A 24,665-nucleotide genomic window follows, 5' to 3' on the forward strand; every position below is an offset into this window, starting at 1 on the left:
AAAAAACTTGAAAAACGGACTAGAATTGTTTAAACTACAACAGTTTAACATGGACAATTATATTTATTTTTGCATATTTTTGCTTTTTACTGTTTGATTTAAACTGATCTAAAAGTGTTTTCCGATTAAAAGCGGATCACGAGTAAAACTGGTAATAACGATGAAGCGATCAGGTTTCATATGATGTTGAACAAAATAATGTAGACAAATGTAGACATAGAATATTTTACTGTTGAAATGTGCCAAGTTTATCGAGATTTATAAAAATATTTACTTTCAAGTAATTGATTACATTATTGAAACTGGACAATTAAAAATCGGGATAAGTTCGTAAACATGTTAAATTTATATCTATTTTAAAAAAGTTTTTACAATTGAATACTAATACTAATGTAGCACGTTACAGCATAAAGAAAATCGACCATACAAAATGAGCTTGACGCTATCTGTCTAACCGTAAATTTATTTTATATGAATTAGTTTATGTACAAATTAAAAAATAGAAACGTTTAAAATTGTGAATATTTAAATTGCCTGGTATACACGAAAGACTTGGATTATTCGTATTTAATAAAAGGGGGTCGAAACATATTTTTTGTACAATCATCTTCTTAACTTTCAGAAATGGCTTCTTAATAAACTGGTTTTAAATATTAAAATTGAAAATGATCCACCCTTTTTCTTAAATTCCATATGTGATAACTGTCGGCATAAACTATTAAGATCGCAAAAGACATAAATAGGAAAAATAGACTAAAATCAACATCGAACGACTGACTCTATTCGGTAGCGTACAGCAGCGGAATGTAACGAGTGAACTATTCTGGTTACTTCGTACGTATATACGACAACAACCGGTCTATTCGTAATTTTCCGGGAACACGAAAATGACCGAAAAGTGTCAGTGATTTGATCTATGATCATCTATCAAATGCCGAGAGTCAATTACCATGCCATATATTAAACCAATTAACGAGTTATCGAAAGATGGGCGGTAACGCAGATGAAACCTTTGAAGTGACGACGTTGTTATTCCTTTCAATATTACTTCCATGATCACAATGAAAAGCAAATCTACTTACAAAAAGGACATTCGGCTTTCAGAGTAAATTATGTATACTTTCTTAACCCCCCTCTCAACAAAGTGGGGGTATATACTGATCGGTGTGTCCATTAGTCCGTCTATATGTGCGTGGAAATTTTAAACTTTCACATATTCTTCATGACAAAACGCCATTGTGCATCTCTTTTTCTATTCTTAACCATATTATGTTATTGTGCAACTTCTCTTTTATCATTAATCCGAATCATTTGTTGGGCTCCCTTACCAAAGCATGGACTTACATTGCATTATTTTAGAGGTACCCATTTTGTATCCATAACTCCTATTAAACCCCTAATATTTGTTAGGCTCCCTTACCAAAGCATGGACTTCCATTGCATTATTTTGGAGGTACCCGTTTTGTATCCATAACTCCTATTAAACCCCTAATACACTGTATTGTTACCTTATCATAATCGTAACCATGGAGAGATGTTGTACACCTCCTATTTTGTTTTTTTATTCGAATCATTTTTAGGGTTGCCCTTACCAAAGCATGGACTTTGCCATTGCATTATTTCGGACGTACGCATTTTGTATCCGCAACTCCTCCTCAACCCTGCATTACATTTTTTATAACTTTTTCACACACTCTTAAAACTATTTTGCTTTTGAGCACTACCCTTTTTGTGTCGATCTGTATCATTTTAGGGTTTCCATTATTAAGATATGGACTTTGCAAAGGGCGGGTATAAAGTTTTATGAGCTTTGCTGACAGTACTTCTAGTTTAAATTGCAAATGAATGTACTGCCTGGTGTCTGAATAACGTTACGTTGATTGTGTCCAGCGGCTTTATTTTAAAAGTGTTATTATTTGCTTCATATCCGATTGGAAGAGATTTGAACCAAATTCCTATAAACCTGACAAATATAACTGAAAGTAATTCAGACTGATACCCGAAACGTTCTTAATAGCACATTTATTTTACTTACCTGTTTGGCATTCAGGCGGACCTTTCCATCCCCATTCACATTGCCATGAACCACATTTTCCCGTCTCTCTATCACAGTCGTCGGGTCCGTTTAGGCAGTGACACGTATTTTCACAGTTCTGACCAAATGTATCGTCTGGGCAAGCTGTTAAATTGATTTAGGTATAACATATCAGACATTCGGTTATTATTTCGTTGCAAATACTTAAAAAAGTCGAAGTTTAAATGCATCATTTTCTAAGGTATTATATCATACTTTTTATGAGTCGGATTTCCTACAAACAGTTATATATTTTAACACTATTGTTCGTATAACCATGAATTTTCAGGTAATAACAGCCTTGTTTCGGGAGTATTTCCTAAAAGGCAAGATTTGATAATTGACACAGGCTGTGAGATTTTTTTTTATCACCGTTGCTGTTCTGTTCCGTTGAACACATACTTTTTGATGACTGAATATGATAGTATTGGTAAAAATACTTACACCTACAAGTTCCTTCCTCATTATAGTATGCTATCTTGCATTTTTTACATTTCTCTGGTCCTGCTCCAGTACAACCATCACACGAATCATCACATACTACAAGAGTATAAATTCTTTGATTATTGAAGTTTACCCACGAATGTTTACTTAATTTAAAGATGAAACTTCATGATCATTTAACGTCATTGTTACGTCTTGATATTGCGATTAATGAAAATTGAAACATTTATTTATGGTTAGTAAGTGTCGTAAACAGTCTGTTTTTGTTTTGAAATATATTTATATACTTGACGATATAAATAGCAACAAACGGGAAATGAGCTAGGTCTGTTGACGACGACAGACATCATTCGACTTACGAACGATATATTTTTGTTCGGTCAAGTGTTCTAGGGTGCTTGACATAATACATGTGATGTTGTAACGATTCAACAAAATCATAGGTTCAAATCTCTCGGAGAAAGAACGCATTTGTACAGATCTATCTTCAAAATTTATGTAAATTGTTGATAAACCCCTGTATATCCCTTGTCTAACCGACGGAGAATGTCTGTCGTAGAGGAATTATTTTGACGATTAGAATTAAAACAACATTGATGTGATTATATAAGTATTTTCACCCTTACTACTGACAAAACACAGCTGATGGTATCATGCAGTAAGCAATACTAGTATGTGAAAACTTTAAATGAAGCCGATGAGGAAAGGTATCACTGAACTACCGACAGCCTTATTTTGTATAGCCTAGGTGGCCGAGTGGTCTAATCCACTGGACATATTTCCTGTGGTGTTGCCATGATATCACAGAAGCACGTATTCAAAATCCGCTAATGGAGGTACACAATTTTGCTACCGCATATATTTTATCGGACTTTATTTCAGACGTAATAAATACATATATATGCATGTCTGAAATGTTTGCCACCTCGCAAAAAAAAATGTATGACAAGAATATAGTAACATAACAAAACAAAATATAAAAAATAGTATAATTTAGTGTAGTTCAAACTAATTTACCAATGAATATGACAATACTGAATGGAATGTACCGAATCTAAAAGAGTATCATTATAATCTCATGGATATGGAAAATAATGAAATAAAAGAAAGTACATAGAAATACTAGAATGTGGTTCCAGGATATGGATTTGACTGGTTTGATATGTCTACCTGTGGAATCAGCAATCGTCTGTTTCAGATTTTAAGTACGTGTGATTCCTAAATAAGATTCATATTAATCTCATCATCGAAAAAGTAAGAACAAAAAGAGACCATGAAAAGACAATATAAATCATTGACCATAGCTACAAATAAAAATAAAAACCTAGTAATCTTCAGAAGGAACTTTAGAAAAAGGACTCTGAATAAATCAAATTATAACACGAAAAAGACCTCTCTTAAATAATTCGGAATTTAGGGTACTCAATGCTCTTCTGCTTTGTACTTTATTTGGCCTTTTAACTTTTTTTATTCGATCGTCACTCATGAGTCTTTTGTAGACTTTTTACAGAGGATGACCTTCAGGTCATTCCGATGTATTGCTATCGCCTAAATTTCCATTATGCAAATTAGTTTTTGGATTTCAACCGATCTATAAAAATTATAGATCCGCGGTCATTACAAGGGGAAAAAGTGCATTTTTACAGAGGATGACCTTGAGGTCACTCCGATGTATTGCTATCGCCTTAATTTCCATTATGCAAATTAGTTTTGGGATTTCAACCGATCTATAAAAATTATAGATCCGCGGTCATTACAAGGGAAAAAAGTGCATTTTTATACCTGCGATTCCGTTCTCCGTTCGTACGATGTTTCATCAAAAAATGGAATCATTTCAGTTGTTGATTTAGTACTGAACATTTGACTGAATTATCTCCTTATTAAAAATGGTTTTATATGTTTAATAGGTGTTTAAGAAAGAGGTCAGGTGCTCATGTTCATTCATAAAATTATCGTTCATTCATGAATTTATCGTAAAATCAAAATCACTACACAGGTCACACAGGTTGTATACGTAGTGTCAAAAGATTACCTGTATAGTATCTAAAAATAGACAAACTTAACTGACTCCCCTTACTGTAGTGTGTGATAACATTTTGTGAGGGAATTCGATGTTTGCTATACCACTGTTCATTTCAACGCACTTTATGACGATACCACTTTATCAATATGAATGAAATTTTTTGCAGTGTTTTAAGAAATAATTTTACTTTAAAATCGCGTATCATTTGTGAACTATTAAATGTTTTACAAGGACGAATTTTCTGTATAAAGTCAATAATTGTGTGAACTTTTGAAGCCCAAACTTTTTATAGCCTTAAATACGCTAATGAAAGATCCGAAAACTATACCCATACAGAACGACATGTTTTTGAAATTGTAGCAAAACTTTTGGTTGACAAATTTTGATTCGTTATTGCATAAATATTAACTTGAAATATCTGTCATCTTCTCCCTACCCAGTTTACCTCTATTACTCATTATGATGTGGACTTGACATTGTTACTGAATCTTATGCAATTTGATTGGATTAAGTTATTATTAGATTACCTTCAAACTGTTCATGCTTTTTCGTACGAGTATATTGATTAAATCAGAGCGTGCATGAATGTGTACAGAAAATTAAATGACCTGCAAACTGGACACTGGACCAGTCCATATTACGTTTTATCAATGAATAGATTTTTTTTTATTTCCCAAATTACAGGGCCCATAAAGGGCATAAAATCAGATACAATTGATTTACATAATTGGTAACAACAACAATGATAGCGGCATATAAATAGATTTTTAGTATGTAAGCATTGGTCAGAATCAGATGAACGAAACTTAAGGTATGAAAGGTATCAATTGCCACTTTTTATCTTTTCACATAATTTTCCACATACACATTAGATAAATTATTTTTGATAGCCTATTGCGGAGAAAAAAGAGAAAGTTTACTGTATTAACGTTCTATTCCATTAAATACGCCATTTTTCGAAGATAAATGCAGAAAAACATTTATGAACGGCTACGCCAGGTAAAATTGTTGTGTATCCTAAACAAAAATACAATTTTCAGTTTCATTAGAATATTATAATAATAATAAATCCCAAATTTATGTAGTCATTAGATAAAGTCCGTATATGTCCGATCTGCCTATTTTTGGACATCAAAAGACAATACGATCGTTTTAAGGTCAATTTCGTCTACCTCACACAATCTTGTTAGGCACTATAATGAAATGGACCTGAAATTTATTTCACATGTTTCCTGAAAATTGATAAATATCAAAGCAACAAAGAGCTGTTTGTTCTAGTTCGTATAATGACAATTTAATGTCATGTTTGTTTGTGATGACCCCCCTTTTCGGGATTGCATCAGAATGATAGTTATCTCGTATCGCATGAGGATGACACATGTCAACTGAGCAATTATGTTTGGGACTTAGTTTTAAGAAATGATGTCAAAGTAACATTATGAAAATATTTTTAGTAAGCTGAAATATATATTTATTTTTTACATGCTTATGTCTTGTAAGATATTTTATTTCTGTCCCGTTTTTCAACATTAGCGTCTGGAAAGTTGAAATGATTTAACTGAATGGTTAATTTAAATTAATTATGAAAATGGTTAAAATTAAATCAATAAAGGAAATTATTGCCCAGTTACAAACACTACCAGGGGATAATCCATAATGATTTTTTTTCAGTTATATGTTTCAGCACATGTATAATTAACCCCAACTTTAGCCTGGTAAACTTGTTGTCTCCTTGTAAAATATAAAACATATTTAAAATGATTTCCTGCTAAAGTCTTATATTGATATAAAGTTAAAACCGTCTTGCTTCTCACTAGTCAACACTCCTGTCCTGTCAGGTTTAATTCTTATATATATGGATGAAAAATAAAAGTCCACAAAACATTAACATGGCAGCAATTGCTTTTACAGCCTTTAAGACTTTGATTTTTTTTTACAGAAGAGTGTCCACCATGCACTTGCATTACACTATAATAATAGTAGAATAGTATGATATACAAATAGATGAAAATTATATATACATGCAACCGTAATATTAATATAATATATAACAACAAACCAGTGTATTCTCTGGAACTATTATTATATTAGTATAATAGTCTAAGGTATACTGATTTGTATCACTACAATATAATAGTAATTACGGTGAGGTTGAATTTCCTGTCATTTATTCATCATCCAAGCACGAACTTGTATAAGAAAAAAAAATCTCTGTAAATTAACCTCAGTTTCAGGTATAGAGATGTGATCTGTTTCTGTGACATGTGCTTTTGACCATCCACAAGAACCTGCGGTCATCCGATGTTCAGTACTTCAGTACTTTGATTATACCTGCGATTCCGTTTTCCGTTCGTACGATGTTTCATCAAAAAATGGAATCATTTCAGTTGTTGATTTAGTACTGAACATTTGACTGAATTATCTCCTTTTAAATACGGTTTTATATGTTTAATTGGTGTTTAAGAAAGAGGTCAGGTGCTCATGTTCATTCATAAAATTATCGTTCATTCATTCATGAATTTATCGTAAAATCAAAATCACTACACAGGTCACACAGGTTGTATACGTAATGTCAAATTATTACCTGTAATCTAAAAATAAACAAACTTAACTGACTCCCCTTACTATAGTGTGTGATAACATTTTGTGAAGAAATTCGATGTTTGCTATACCACTGTTCATTTCAACGCACTTTATGACGATACCACTTTATCAATATGAATGAAATTTTTTGCAGTGTTTTAAGAAATAATTTTACTTTAAAATCGCGTATCATTTGTGAACTATTAAATGTTTTACAAGGACGAATTTTCTGTATAAAGTCAATAATTGTGTGAACTTTTGAAGCCCAAACTTTTATTGCCTTAAATACGCTAATGAAAGATCCGAAAACTATACCCATACAGAACGACATGTTTTTGAAATTGTAGCAAAACTTTTGGTTGACAAATTTTAATTCGTTATTGCATAAATATTAACTTGAAATATCTGTCATTTTCTCCCTACCAAGTTTACCCCTTTTACTCATTATGATGTGGACTGGACATTGTTATTGAATCTTATGCAATTTGATTGGATTAATTTATTATTAGATTACCTTCAAACTGTTCATGCTTTTTCGTACGAGTATATTGATTAAATCAGAGCGTGCATGAATGTGTACAGTAAATTAAATGACCTGCAAACTGGACACTGGACCAGTCCATATTACGTTTTATCAATGAATAGATTTTTTTTTTGTATTTTCCAAATTACAGGGCCCTTAAAGGGCATAAAATCAGATACAATTGATTTACATAATTGGTAACAACAACAATAATAGCGGCATATGAATGAAACTTAAGGTATGAAAGGTAACAATTGCCACTTTTTATCTTTTCACATAATTTTCCACATACACATTAGATAAATTATTTTTGATAGCCTATTGCGGAGAAAAAAGAGAAAGTTTACTGTATTAACGTTCTATTCCATTAAATACGCCATTTTTCGCAGAAAAACATTTTATGCTCGGCTACGCCAGGTAAAATTGTTGTTTATCCTAACAAAAAAATACAATTTTCAGTTTCATTAGAATATTATAATAATAATAAATCCCAAACTTGTGTAGTCATTAGATAAAGTCCTTATATGTCCGATCTGCCTATTTTTGGACATCAAAAGACAATACGATCGTTTTAAGGTCAATTTCGTCTACCTCACACAATCTTGTTAGGCACTATAATGAAATGGACCTGAAATTTATTTCACATGTTTCCTGAAAATTGATAAATATCAAAGCAACATAGAGCTGTTTGTTCTAGTTCGTATAATGACAATTTAATGTCATGTTTGTTTGTGATGACCCCCCTTTTCGGGATAGCATCAGAATTATAGTTATCTCGTATCGCATGAGGATGACACATGTCAACTGAGCAATTATGTTTGGGACTTAGTTTTAAGAAATGATGTCAAAGTAACATTATGAAAATATTTTTAGTAAGCTGAAATATATATTTATTTTTTACATGTTTATGTCTTGTAAGATATTTTATTTCTTGCCCGTTTTTCAACATTTGCGTCTGGAAAGTTGAAATGTTTTAATTGAATGGTTAATTTAAATTAATTATGAAAATTGTTAAAATTAAATCAATAAAGGAAATTATTGCCCAGTTACAAACACTACCAGGGGACAATCCATATTGATTTTTTTTTTAGTTATATGTTTCAGCACATGTATAATTAACCCCAACTTTAGCCTGGTAAACTTGTTGTCTCCTTGTGAAATATAAAACATATTTAAAATGATTTCCTGCTAAAGTCTTTTATTGATATAAAGTTAAAACCGTCTTGCTTCTCACTAGTCAACACTCCTGTCCTGTCAGGTTTAATTCTTATATATATGGATGAAAAATAAAAGTCCACAAAGCATTAACATGGCAGCAATTGCTTTTACAGCCTTTAAGGCTTTGATTTTTTTTACAGAAGAGTGTCCACCATGCACTTGCACTGCACTATAATAATATTGAATAGAATGATACAAATAGATGAAAATTATATATACATGTAACCGTAATATTAATATAACATATAACAACAAACCAGTGTATTCTCTGGAACTATTATTATATTAGTATAATAGTCTAAGGTATACTGATTGTATCACTACAATATAATAGTAATTACGGTGAGGTTGAATTTCCTGTCATTTATTTATCATCCAAGCAGGAACTTGTATCAGAAAAAAAAATCTCTGTAAATTAACCTCAGTTTCAGGTATAGAGATGTGATCTGTTTCTGTGACATGTGCTTTTGACCATACACAAGAACCTGCGGTCATCCGATGTTCAGTACTTCAGTACTTTGATTCTTTTTTAATAACGCGTCTGTCGTACAAAATTATAAGCATGGTATCTTTGGTGAGTTACTTGAAGCACAATGTGTTGAAGCAGAATAGATACGACGAATGGCGATTTTAAGGACATACGATACAGAAGAGATTTTATGTTGATTTGTTTTCTTAGAACTTTGACACAGTCATATTGATAGACACTTTCGAATATTCAAAGAAAAATGTATCTTTATGACTTACTTTTTGAGGTAATTTAATGTGAACTTCTCATTTTTGAGGTAAGAAAAAATACAAAACTTTTAGGAGGAAGGAGATAATTTCAGCGGTTTGTTTTGCAAAGTGCTCTCTATATATATATGCATTCCAATTAGTTAATAAAATACATTTTGAATACAATAAAAGCTTTGTGTAATCATAAAATAAATAGTTATTGAAACTTTGCCAAACAAATAGGCCCAATATTGGTAAAGTTCTGCCGATGTTACGACATTTATTTTGGTAATATTTTAGGTCTTTTCGGTAATATTATATTATAATATATATAAATATTACACAAAACTCAAAATGTTTGGGTTGAGCAATCATGATGAATGCTGGTCGCACGAAATTGATAAAGTATTATGTTCATCCAATAGCCTGTTGTTCTCGTTATTTGCTAAATTTAGACGAAAATGATAGCCTTATATGATAGCTCTTGTTTTTTTTTTCTTTCTATCATGTTTTCATTATAACTAGATATATTTAACGTATACTCAATAGCTTCCTTTAGGAGAAAGTGCCGAAAATTCAAGGGTTAAGTTTATCATTGTTTGCAATGGGTAATACAATTAAGTCACTAAATTTCCCACTAAACAAATGTAGACCATGGTAAAAAGTATATTACTTGTAAGATTTATGAAAAATTCAAACCATATAAAGGTAATAGTTGTTGATTGTTTCTGTATAAAAAATTAACCGGAACAAAGTAAAGCTTGTTGTGTTGTTGAACTTTGATATATTAAAGTAAGTATAATCTGGTAATCTGACTACGAAATACGTTCCCAGATTAATCAGGGTCAATGCTAAAAAACTTAATTTGTGATTTGTTTAAACCATATAAACTTTTTTTTATCTTTGTCGTTAATCATAAAATAAAATATCAGATCAATATATGATGCAATAGTCTATTTGTCAATGCCTTAATTGACCCCGTGATTAGAAATTCATTTGTACTACTTATTTATCTTAGGAGGGACTTAAATGTAGCTTTGCTCTTTTCGCATTTTATCTGTGCGTAATGTGTGATATCTTTAAGTTTTTCAAATCTTTTAATTAATTTTAATCTTTTTTTAAGCTAAAAACTTATGATATCAATATTTTTTTTTTCATTACAATTTGGTAAAAACGCCTGTATATCACTTTCAAATTATTATGCATGGGCAGCAGCACATGTTGTCCTGTTTAGAACTAGTCTACAATTGGCACAGAGAAAAAAACGTGTGTTAAAAGTGTGTAATAACAGAATCAAAACGGTAATTGGCTAATAGAATATTGGTTTTCCTCATAAGTCAAAATCGTTGATGAAACCAATCTAAATTCAAAATATAAAATAGTGAATATGACATACTTTTTTGATAAATGTGTCAAATTTCAAATATATCCTGTGGTACGCAACCCGATATCAACATTCTAGAGTACAACATGTATTTGAAGACCTATCATTTCATGAACTGTTTTAGTGTATATTACAAAGAAATATTCATTTAAGCAAATTCTGGTTTTTGTGTGTTCAAAATATCGGACATTAGAACTGCTTTAAAATGAAAGCTTATACAAACAATTTCAAGACCAAACTTACTGCGGCAAATTTTGTTGAACATATAATAATTGGATGCACAGGTAATGCACCTTTCTGGTCCAGATCCGGTACAATTGTAACAGGCAGCATTACAACCTGAAAAGATATATTATTACAATTGTATTTAACTTATACATTCGGCCTACAATAAGTATAGTTGTCCCTACATCTAAAAAATATGTATTGTTGTATTTTCATTTTTTCTGATTTGACTTTCCGGGAGACAAAAATAGCTGCTATTGCTAAATCATATTTTTAAGTTCATGATCAATAGGATGTTGTATTTTAACTTTACGCGTACTGTCATCACAGATCTTTGCAAATATGGCCGTTTTGTACGACTTGTTTCCCTGAGAAGTAACATAAATATAGCGTTTGACTTTCCGCTATTAACCTGTGCGTAATGCGTATTATCTTACTACTAGTAAAAACAATATCTGTTGACGCATATGAAAGGGAAGAAAAAAATTATTTGTATCTTTCGTGTTCATTTCGTGCTTTATTTCTGTTTGAACAGCACATCTTCTTATGTTTATGTTTACTGTCCGGCTACTATTTTCTTTAATAAAGGTCATGTATTTTTCAATTAAGATAGTTCTCTCAGTTAAACCTGGGAATTTCTTCATTAATGACGTCATTATATAAGACGTCAATTCTTATGACCAATTCATTTTCGTAACTAGTTTTTGCACATTCGTGATCAGTAGTCCGTTTCACGTTTTAAGGAGGTTAGCCGCTGTCTTGTATTATAGTGATTCCCTTTAATTTACTTCTCTTTTTAAACTGATGTTTCTCTTCAATGTCTCGGTAAAAGACAAAACAGATTTTGTGTTCCCTTTTCTTGTGTCTTTCAACATTTGTAATTTAAGTTTGCAGTTTTAGAATGTTTCAAATTATTTTAATCCACATCATGGGAATATAAGTATACGAGGTTCTTAATAATTTCATCATCAAAAATTCCGAATTGATACCTATGTTTAACCAGTTTAAATTTGGAAGTAATATCGTTAGGTAATGTGACATAAAGCCTCATAATTTTGAGCTATATTGCTTTCCTGATAATCAAACAATAGAAACAAAAATATCATTGTCGAACATATTTTGCAACAGTATTTTTCAAGACTCCACAGTAGCAAACTGCTTTCTATTTGCCAAAAAATTACTAAGCGAACAAAAAGGGAAATAGTTGACCAAGTGTACTAAAAAAAGTTCAATGCAGAAATTCATACACCTTAAGTGTTGCTTTTCTAAAGCAGGAATATTTATCAATAATTAACTGTTATCACAGAGATATGTCTCGCCTTTTTGTAATTTTGATAATGCAAATGTTGAAATTAAAATAGCAATACTTTGACATGTAAGTTGTGCAAATATTCAAAGTCGATGAACCATGACTAAAGGTACATGGCTAAACAATCTCCATGGAATGAGATGTGCCAATGCTAATACAACTGCATACCTATTACCATTGACTTATTATAAGTCGTTTCCTTTAAACAAACCTAAACACAAACATTAACTTGAAAACTATGTAAAAGTTTCAAAGTCAGGGATGGTGCTGTATAATCTCCATGGAAACGATACTTGCAAATGCCAATAAATTTGCATACCAAATATCATTGACTTAACATTAGCAGTTCATCTTAAACTGATCTAATCACAAACTAATACATGTAAACTAAGCAAAAGTTTCAAAGTAAATAGACCATGACTGAGGGGGCGGGGCCAAATATTCTCCATGGAAATGAGATGTGCTAATGCTTATACAACTGAACACCAATTAACATTGGCCTACCACTAATGGATCCCCTTGAACTGACCTAATCACAAACTAATACATGTTAACTTAGCAAAATTTTCAAAGTCTATAGACCATGACTAAGGGGGCGGAGCCAAATAATCTCCATGGAAATGAGATATGCCAATGCTTATACAACTGCATACCAAATATCATTGACCTACCACTAGTGGTTCCCCATAAATTGACCTAATCACAAACTAATACATGTTAACTTAGCAAAATTTTCAAAGTCTATAGACCATGACTGAGGGGGCGGGGCAAAATAATCTCCATGGCAATGAGATGTGCCAATGCTAATACAACTGCATACCAAATATCATTGACCTACCACTAGTGGTTCACCATGAACTAGACCTAATCACAAACTAATACATTGTTGACGCCGCCGTCGCCGACGCCGGAAACAGCATACCTATGTCTCGCTTTTTGACTCCGTCAAGGCGAGACAAAAAGTGAGGTATAAAAAATGCTTCTATCGCACAGTCACTTGTCTCCGGAAAAAATACCTATATAATTTAATATATGTTATATTAAAGTATCTAAGTAATTCTTTTTCATAGACAAGTGCATGTGTTCTATCCCGTAAAGTACCTTGAAATTGTCTGGTTTAACTTAGGTGAAAAGTTATCGATTTAAAAACAAATAAGGACTGTCCCTATGTTAATAGCCCAAATACACACGAAACAAGCATTAAGTTCAAATAAATCCTTTCTAATGCTATCCAAATATTTGAAATATAAACATATAAAATGTAGTTCTAGAAAGGAAACGAATTTCGCGTGTTTTCATAACGAATATTCCAATCATTAATTGATAAGGTGTGTAACTCGATGACCATTTAAGGAAATACTTAACCAAATTGTTGCTTATTTTTTCCCTCGGCTTTCACTTTTGTACACATTTGTTTCCTGCATTTTGTGTTGCAGAATATTCATTTTCATCCTGTCTTGTACAAAGTTATTTATTTACAGTTCTTACCAAGGCCAAGTTATTTATTTTCAAAATCCTCCCCTCCTCAGAAAATGAAATGGTCGTCCCCTTAGTCCCAGTAAGGACGTAACAGTTTTACATTTGGGTTGGAATTAACTATCCCTTAAACAAATTTAAAAAAAATAGTATCAGAAAATTCAGTAGATCAGGACTATCCCATGTGAAAGGAAGTAGTAGAAAGTAAAATTACAAAAATACCGAACTCCGAGGAAAATTCTAAACGGAAAGTCCCTAAGTAAATGGCAAATTCAAAAGCTCAAACACATCAAACGAATGGATAACAACTGTCATATTCCTGACTTGGTACAGGCATTTTCTTATGTAGAAAATGGTGGATTAAACCTGGTTTTATAGCTAGCTAAACCTCTCACTTGTATGACAGTCGATCTATTAGCTGATCCATACCCAGTTAAAGAAGCAGTTTTCAATTTTCATATCTTGCATAAAAAAGTCTGTTTGTCCCCTACAGATTCTACTGTGGAGCAACATCCCAATTTTGTATAGTATAGCGTCAACGTTTTTTGTTTTGAAATCAAATACATTGTATATCGCATCGGAAAGATGTGCACACAAATACGGTTTACAATTTTTTAAGAACATAATACCGTGGTAAGAAAAAAGATTTTCGTTACTTTAAATGTGTGTATACATACATTGATGACTTAATTTGATGGAAACTTTCTGTGTATCAAACAAAATTAATCCTTAGTTTCACCATTTCCTAATAATTTTATTTCCACAATTGCAACATTCCTTCAAAATTGGGACTCGATCAACTTGCTATGATGATTGTGATAATGGCTCATATTTTTGTAATTTGGTTTTTTTCTTTTCCTTTAAAAAGTAAAATAACAAATATATCGAAATCCAAGGAAAATTCAAAACGGAAAGTCCCTTATCAAACGGCAAATCAAAAGCTCAAACATATCAAACGAGTGGAAAACAACTGTCACGTTCCTGACAGGCATTTCCTTATTTAGAAAATGGCGGATTAAACATGGTTTTATAGCTAGCTAAACCTCTCACTTGTATGACAGTCGCATAGAATTCCATTATATTGACAACAATGTGTGAGCAAAATAAACAGACATAATAGGTAAAATGTCAAAAATTGGGGTACAGCATTCAACATTGTGTTATAATCTTAATCCCTATAAAAACAAACAACTATGTCAACAAAGAAAAACAAAATGGCATATAGACACTCTATAGACAAAGCACATATATATGAGCAAATATGAAGGACAAAAATACAAAAAATGACCATAGCACAATAACACAATGGCGGGATGTATAAATACCGAGCCAAGCCAAAAGGATATAACCAAAAATGGACTAAACAGTAAAGCCTAAGGGTTAAAAATATACAAGGACAAATGAAAAGAACACTTTAACACGTAATTAAGATGATAAACAACGTCAGTACTTATAATCTATACTTCAAGACCATCATATATTATTTGTGAAGTTGATACGCAATATTTATTAACAAGGTCTTGGTATCTTCCGATGAACATTTTTTTAGAAAAAGGACAAGACGTTCTTTGACATAACCGTGGTTCATCAACTTTCTGCTCAGGCACTAGTGACGTTTTATAAAGTCAGAATAGCAGCTGCAAGCTCTTGAATACCGAATGAGTTGGGATATGTATATCCTATATGCAGTTGAAGTTGGTATATTGCTGCTAAGGTGGGGGAACTTTATAATTTCAAAATTAAAATCGTCTTGATTGTGCTGAGTGTTCTTGCGTTTGTTTGTACTGTATTCCTATCACGAAGTGTTGTCATTTTAGCGGTATTTTTAACATTGCCATATTAGCGGGAAGTTTCAATTGGCTAGCAATAAAACCAGATTCAACTCACCATTTTTTCTTAAAAGGTCCTGTACCAAGTCAGGAATATGGCAGTTGTTATCAGACAGTCCGTTTCTATGTATGTTGGCGTTTGCTTTCGTTGTAGTTCAGTGTTTCTGTTGTTCCGTTGTTTATCTCTTATAGTTGATGTGTTTCCCTCGGTTTTAGTTTGTTACCCGGATATGTTTTTGCTTAATCGAATTATGACTATTGAACAGCGGTATACTACTGTTGCCTTTATTTGACATAGATTCTGGTACTTAGATGACCGCTTATGTCAAATTGGAGGTATAAGTATAAAAATGAGGCGGAGGAAGCCGTGTCTTTTGTTTCTTTAATTTCTAGTTCTGGAGGATATATTAATGGTACACAATAAGAAAGTTTGGATTGTTAATGGAAAGAACATCATCAATATATCTGAATGTGAAATTAAATGATCTGGCTTCTTTGACAAGTGTCCGAAAAAATCCTCTTTGAGACTGAAAATCCCTAACACATTCCATGCACGCAGCAAGATAAAGAGACTTGGAATTTCAATGCAATGTCTGACCATTGTTTTGACTTAACAGGTCTCCAACATTGGGATTTTCCATGAAATTTCTATGAAAAGTTCCAGAAATTGCGGATCCATTACTGATGAGATGCTAATAATATTATACGGTACCAAGTGTACTGCACCAGATGCGCATTTCTACAATTAATATATCTTCAGTGCTGCTCGCGGCCAAAATATTTGAAATTCCATAACCTAATACAAATGTTGAAAAGTTGAAACAAACCAAAAAGACCTAATGTAAAGCCAAACCAGACTAGGAATAACAGCTATATATTTGGGAGATACATTTCTTAATTATAAATGATTTCGAAGTTCTTTGGTTCTGACATGATATATAACAAAACCTTTCTTAAATTGTCCGTTTATAAAAATTGAAATAAAAAAGAAACTAAAGTTTCAACTCCCTCAGGCAAAGTTGATTTAGACGGATTTGGCTTATTTTTAGGTACTTTTTGGTCATATAGCTCGTCAACTGTTTTGGTTCTTATACACCCTTTGCTTTAAAATATTCGGCTTTGATGAAGGTAAATCCAGAAAAGCGCTTCGGACGAATGACATTGAATGTTTTCATTTTTTTTTTAATAACAGCAAATTTGAATAGAACTATATCTGTATTTTGATGCCAGTACCAAAGTTCTGGCTCTGGGCTGGTGATACACTCGGGGACTAACAGTCCACCAACAAAGGTATCGACGCAATGGTAGCAATAACACTAACTTTACCAATTTCATTGCACCAGATGCACATTTCACTTCATTTGGCATTTTTAACTTTTTTGATCAGGCGTCAATGATCAGTCTTTTGAAGACGAAACGCGCGTCTTGCGTACAATATTTTAATCCTTGTATCTGTTATGAGTTTATTCGACAACTGCTACTGATGCAATCAACAAAAAAACAATATTCCTCTCAAATTTTCATTAACACTTTGGAAAGAAGTATTAGTGGTGGATTCACATAAGCGAAGATGTTGGTGAGCACAATTGAGAGATCATCGATCGCCAAAGTCTGATGATCTGGAATAAGAGCGGTTACTACTTTAAATATTGTTACAAGTTGCAAAAACTTCTATGCCGGGAGACACTAGTTGACAAAATGTTACTTCCAACTCTGAATCTTTGAGATTCAATTCTGTTGTCTTTCAGTGCACTTTCTCCATTAAGAGTATCGTCCCCGAATCCTTGCAATTTTTTGTTCAGTTTATTAGCTATTGTTGTTATCAAGTGATATAATACCAAATTATTGTTTACATCTTCACCAAATACTGGCATATTCTTTTGTGAAATATGTGTATTCAAAAAGGAATGAGATATTATTGCATCATGTTATTAGACTTCTATTTGGAGCTTTAAGGGCATATGATAAGATAAACACAGGCGGATTTTTGTAAAAACAAAAACAAAAAGAAAATCTTCTTAACATAAGTATGCTCTAATTTGAGTGATAATTTTTTGGAATAATTCATTTTTAATAAAGTTTCATGGTTTTAGAAAAAAATCGGCCGCTTTTTCTGTATATTTTTATATCTTAAAACATTTCCTCGGTGATTTTTTCATAAAAATTGGTACAAATAATTTTCATACATAATGAAACAAAATGTCATTTTAAAAAGAGGGGTCAATGTCTAATGATTAAATCAGTCGAAAAATGCATCTATTCACGATATGGCACAGTTTGACGTTGTGAAAAATAACATTTTACGTTAGGAACGTCATTACCTCCCCTGTTACTGCATCGTGCCCTTAAGTATTTAATTCTAGAATGTTACATGTATTTGGCCTATTGTAAAATACGTTCTCTGTTATTACTCTATCAAAGGTCTTGTATAAATGAGAAAGGAAGTACAAAATACAAATAAGACGGAAAAGACGTATAGTTTAGAATTTAACAATTTTCACTTGAACTGTAAGTTATAATTTCCCGTTTAAAACTATAAAAGTATTTAACAAAACAGTATAAATGTAAAAGATTAGATCCTTATGAATCTCAATTGTCCTTTTAGGACATTAAAAAAATGACAACGTAGAAAATTGCTGGCACTGAAACTCGAAATTTGTTTTCAATCTTTCCGGTCATTACAGCTTCTTGAAAGTCAGAAATTTAATGTTGGATTTGATTCCTGGAGCAATTATATTTCTAGTCAGTTTATGTAACAAAAGTTTAGTTTTACAAACCTTCATTTTTTTTTCTCATTCAAGTATTCTTAATAATTTTGCCTTATGTGTTAGAGAGAGCAAGCGAAATCTTTATCATTTTTCCCTAAAGACAATTTTAAATAAAACAAATGACAAAATACAATGCACCTTTTTTTTCTTTCAAAGATTTTGTCAAACTTCATTACAAGATCGGACAATGTTTTAGTTTTACGGGAATCAGTTAAACTACTCTATCCAGAGAATAAGGAACAGTCAAAATTGGTGCCAGTAGATCGAAATTACTAGAACATTTTTTTATTGCCCTAAACTTTTAAAAGCTCAATTGTAGTGAAAATCACAAAAGTTCAAATTCTAAGCGCTGTACACATATAAATAATCTCAACATTTGTAGTTGAACGTTCAATGTCAAGGTTACAGGTAGTGTGGCATTTTTTGTGTTCATTTTTGTCTAATTTTCACAAGCTATTTACGACGCTAAATTCCAGTTTTCTTGATAAAACGTATTTAAACGCGTACATCATATCCGTGAAATAAGGGGAATGGAACGTTATAATCTGCCGCTTTTTGTAGAGTTGGAAACAACGTGAAAGAGCTTTCATGTCACAATCAAGTTGCATTAACTAATGCGCATAAACAATAGGCTGTTTGGTCTTTAACTAATCTAGTATAAAATACGAAAACAACACTTTATAAATTTCATGCGTACCAAGCGCTTTTTCTGGATTTACCTTCATCAGGAACGCTCAATGCCTATATATACGGTTCAATATAACGTTATGTGTAAGGACACTAAGTAGTTTGCGTACCAAGCGCTTTTCTGGATTTACCTTCACCTGAAACACTCCATGCCTTTATACGGTTCAATATAACGTTATTTGTAAGGACACTAAGTAGTTTGCGTACCAAGCGCTTTTCTGGATTTACCTTCACCTGAAACACTCCATGCCTTTATACGGTTCAATAAAACGTTATTTGTAAGGACATTAAGTAGTTTGCGTACCAAGCGCTTTTCTGGATTTACCTTCACCTGAAACACTCCATGCCTTTATACGGTTCAATATAACGTTATTTGTAAGGACCCCTATGTAGTTTGCGTACCAGTTCTTTAAAACATTGAAGACCCAGTTCTTCATTTAAAAAGAAAATTTCAATGGAATATAAAACAGAATTATAATTCTATAACATAATGTTATTTATTCAGTGTCATGCTTCAATTCAAATGAAACTATATTGTACAATATTATCAGTCTAAGTAGAAATGATGATTTGGAAGAAATTTATCTTTCAATTAGTTAATGAAATAACGAATAATTTTTCGTCTTCTCTTAACTACATGGTCAGTCTGAACCACAATTTGCAGGAAGAGTGCATGAACTTTTATTTATTTCCCATTTCATTGAGACCACTCCCCTGGTTAAAGTATATGATTGCGTTATTGTTCTAGTCCGATTCGTTCATTTCTTTCTTCTTTTCAGAAACTTAATTCAAAAACTTTTCAAACTTTTAAGAGATGGTGATTCGGAGATACTGTACACATATTTCTAAGTTATGATTAAACTACAAGACATCACTATTGCTATATAAGTTCTAATTTAGCAAATTGGAATTAACATATTTAAGATATATCTGAAACTGACAAAATTTGAATTATACTTGATATGTCATGAAATAGAAGTTCCAAATGGAAGAAATATTCTGTAATATTATTTCCTCTGGAACAAATATTACAGTATTTTTTTCCTGACGGAATAAAGATTATAGAATATTTGTTCCAACAGGAACAGATAATATGGCATTTTTTATTACAAAGTGTCCAGTGGAACTTCTGTTAGGCGAAACGAATGTTAGTATGCGTTTACAGATATTCTATACAAGTACAATCCAAACTTTAAATAGGAGCAGAAGTTCTGTTATCAATTTTTTTTATTTTGTACCATTAGAAGAAAACATAATCACCAGATTTCTTTAATCGATATTGGTCCCAATAAAACGTTATGAAATTTTGTTTTGTATGATGATGATGGTGATTATGACGAGGATGCTAATGCTGATAATGCTGCCGGTGATTATGATGAGGATGCTAATGCTGATGCTGCTGCCGGTGATTATGACGAGGATGCTAATGCTGATGCTGCTGCCGGTGATTATGATGAGGATGCTAATGCTGATGCTGCTGCCGGTGATTATGATGAGGATGCTAATGCTGATGCTGCTGCCGGTGATTATGACGAGGATGCTAATGCTGATGCTGCTGCCAGTGATGATTTATTTGTGTGCTAAATTTCAGGCCTTGAACAGAATACCCATCAAGCTACTTGAATGAATATATTCCTCTCGAGTCTTAAACTTACCCACACAGACTGGTTGGAATGTTGATGTGTTCCCACAAAACTGTCTCTCCGTGCATTGCTGATTACCACAATTCTGGGAAACTGAAGAAAAAAATTAAAAGCATTTTGGTCCTTTTCTGTAAAATACAAGCTATAGAAAAGTGTTAATTACTTTAATGGATAACTTATCCAAAAATTCAAATATTGAAGAGTATTGAAAGAGCTACCGAAGAACGTGTTATTTCACGAATGCCCGTAGCGCAGTGATTTATCAGTGTTGTTCGGTCACTCGTTGAATAAATTTTATGATGTTTGGGGAATTTTCAAATTAATTATTCTTTCCATGACATTAAGCTTTAATGTAAATAAAGTAGAAAAACTAACTCTGATATTTTACGTGTTCTCACTTCGATTTGATGCAAAGATCGAATCACCTATTAATAAATGACTCGGAGGTTTGACATTATGGATTTATTTCGCATGTGAAATATCGGGTTCTTTAACCAGGATAGCATCACCATGTAGAATGCCACATGCGGGATGTTGGCTATGTTTGATACGGGGTGGCGGTTTTGAAGCGGAGAAAAAAACGATAAGGCTAAGTAAAAGTATCAAAATTTCTTTTTTGAGAATTGTTAGCACCAAACAATGTATTACACGGAAGGAACCGAACCATAATCTATTTCCAACAAGCAGAAGCAGACGTTTCCAGTGCTCCATTTTCGCAAACACCTCTCCTTAGTTTTCCGTGTTGCAGATTATGAAACTTCATATGCAAGTTTCAGGATTAAAAACTACTTTTGGCGATTTTTTTCCGTATGATTTATAAAGAAATGAACTCTTATCATAGAATTTAACCAAATGCCAGCTTCTTAGTCAATTTTATTTGTTTTTGAAGATAAGTTTTCATCGAAATGTAATGTGTCGCTCGAGGGGTCAGATTTTGCTTCTCAAGGGGGTGAGGCATTTATCAAAATAAAAATATATTTCCCGATAATTCGTCCTTTATCTGATAGTTTGTAATTTTAAAAACACACATACTCTGTTATGATGACTCATTACATAATTAAGGTATTTCATTTGGCCCATATCTTAGTTGGGCATTTTTTTAATGTTAGAAATAGAGAAAAAGCCTCAAAGTGTTTTGTTTTATTCCTGAAATTGATTTGTTTTCCTTTTAAGTTACTATTATGGTCAGGAAGAAGTCACGGCTATGGCTTAATGCACCAAAACATGGAACAAAACCTCAGAGCAGATTTCTTTATAAGAGTGTTTGGTGCTAACAATTCTCAAAAAAAAAAATGTTCATACTTTTACTGAGCTTGATCGCTTTACTCCGCTTCAAAACCACAACTCCGTGTCAAAAATAGCCAACACCCCGCATGTGGCGTTCTACACGGTGAGCATGGTATTTCATTGCAAACAAGATAATGGTTAGCTTGCGTGAACTCTTGGTGATGTCATCATGGAAAAAATTTCAAATTTTATTTTCGTATTTTTCTTGAAAAGAAGAACACGACGCGAACCACTATTTGTGCAGAAACTGCTCACCCTTTTGGGCACCTATGTTCATCCAACGTTTTTTGTGTGGGGTTCTCGAGTCTCAATCTTTAGTTTTCTGTGTAGTGTCCGTCTGTTTATCTAAGGATTTTTGTTTAAAGCCTTTTGTATCTTCTTCATTGTTTGACAAATTACCTTTACGTTTGTATTGAAAAGGTAAATAGCAATTCACAAATTACCTTTACGTTTGTATTGAAAAGGTAAATAGCAATTCACAAATTACCTTTACGTTTGTATTGAAAAGGTAAATAGCAATTCACAAATTACCTTTACGTTTGTATTGAAAAGGTAAATAGCAATTCACAAATTACCTTTACGTTTGTATTGAAAAGGTAAATAGCAATTCACAAATTACCTTTACGTTTGTATTGAAAAGGTAAATAGCAATTCATAGTGTCAAAATAAAGAATAATTCACGAGGAGAATAAAGAGCAAATAACCGATCCCTACCTGGACTGTTGAATCAACCAATATAGGTTTGTAACTAGGGATTAATATCATAAACAATAATATGTCTCCATAAGACACTATGCCCTGTGAAATCTTTGTGAAACCCAAATTTGACAAAATTTAAAAAGTTCATTTGATGTAACAACATGTTCACGGTAAACACACTAACACCAAAACTATTACCTATGGATGAAAACCTTAGTTTGGCAAATATTTCTAAAAAGATCACATCATTATACACGTGTACTAAAAAAGTTGCTGTAAGTTCAACTTAATGGTAAACTACCCTAATGTTTAAAGTTGATATGGCAAAAGTTTAATGGTAAACTATCCTAATGTTTAAAGTTCATGTGGCAATTGTTTAATGGTAAACTACCCTAATGTTTAAAGTTGACGTGTCAACAGTTTAATGGTAAACTATCTTAATATGAAAAGTTGACGTGTCATCAGTTTATTGGTAAACTACCCTAATGTTTAAAGTTGAAGTGGGAACAGTTTAATGGTAAACTACCCTAATGTTTAAAGTTGATGTGTCAATAGTTTAATGGTAAACTACCCTAATGTTTAAAGTTGATGTAGTAACAGTGTAATGGTAAACTACCCTAATGTTTAAAGTTGACGTGTCATCAGTTTATTGGTAAACTACCCTAATGTTTAAAGTTGATGTGGGAACAGTTTTACTTTAATGGTTAACTACCCTAAAACAAATTTAAGGTTCTTACTTGATACGGGACGGACGGACGGTGATAAAGTAAAACACACGTTTTGTGTAATGACTACGTTTTGATCTTTGTTTTAGATTCAACACAGGGCATTATAAGAATTTTGTTTATCTTCAATAGAGAATGATTGAAACAGAAATACATCATTTATGTTATAAAAATGTCAGTCAACAGATTGATAAATATATAAAGAATACGATCGTCACCATACACTAGCTGTTGGGTTCATATTGTTATTTCGGTGACAAACTATACTTGCTTGCATACTTTCAGTTTGTAATTTTATGAGCTTCTGATCTTTTCGCGGTCTTTAAAATATGTAGGACAGAAGATGAGGACCCTCTCATGGCACCTGTTTGAATTCAGCTTGAGAGTTCGTGTTGTCCAAGCTTTTGTATCCTTATTTGTGTTCTCGATGTCATGCACACCAAATGCCTGCTACACTATGTGTAATAAAAGATGATTTGGAGATGTCACCATGGTATTCTTGGAGACTGACCCTGAGCTAACCGTGGGCTGACAAGTAGGCTCGACACCTTCGGAATTGGAAATATCAAATGTTGAGAGCTTCAACAGAGAACAGCCAAGCAGTCAAGTATTAGCATGTAAAATTTAGCTAAATTCAGTGAAGAAAGAGCCGATAGTTAGGATGGCCCACTTTTTGTTGGAAGATATCAGTCACAGATATGTCATCACACATAGTTACATGACATAATACAAAATCAAATAAATACGATCTTACACTCAACCCATAAAACATGACAAGTACGTGAAACTGTTAGTTTTATTATTTTTTTGGTCGAAGGCTTGCATGGCGCGAACGTCAAATTATGATCGAAGGTTCTTGACAACTGAACTCGGGCATACAGCTGTATAACACTAGTTGAATCATAACATGCAGGTCAGAGTGACTTTGTATAGTTGCTTTTAAACTCTCTAAAATGAAACGCAACAGCAGGTTGATGGCTATTTATTATCAAGGAACTGAGTTATATATTTATATATAGGAAGTAAAGTTTAATAAAAAGAAATGAAAGGT

The 24,665-nt window shown here is 32.4% G+C and overlaps 1 protein-coding gene across 4 annotated transcripts in view; it reads right to left on the reverse strand.

Moving 5' to 3' along the window:
* Window positions 1-24,665, reverse strand: part of LOC127728568 (receptor-type tyrosine-protein phosphatase kappa-like) — a 78,844-nt gene that overhangs the window by 38,520 nt on the left and 15,659 nt on the right. For all 4 annotated transcript variants that reach the window (XM_052236039.1, XM_052236036.1, XM_052236037.1 and 1 more), the window contains exons 3-6: window positions 20,916-20,996; window positions 11,210-11,305; window positions 2,519-2,614; window positions 2,036-2,179 (exon numbers count right to left, since the gene is read on the reverse strand). In XM_052236039.1, coding sequence (XP_052091999.1) covers window positions 2,036-2,179; window positions 2,519-2,614; window positions 11,210-11,305; window positions 20,916-20,996 — 417 coding nt within the window. The remainder of the gene's footprint in view (window positions 1-2,035; window positions 2,180-2,518; window positions 2,615-11,209; window positions 11,306-20,915; window positions 20,997-24,665) is intronic.

This window comes from Mytilus californianus, unplaced genomic scaffold (assembly GCF_021869535.1).
Source record: "Mytilus californianus isolate M0D057914Y unplaced genomic scaffold, xbMytCali1.0.p SCAF_2, whole genome shotgun sequence".
In the NCBI taxonomy this organism is placed as follows: domain Eukaryota; kingdom Metazoa; phylum Mollusca; class Bivalvia; order Mytilida; family Mytilidae; genus Mytilus; species Mytilus californianus.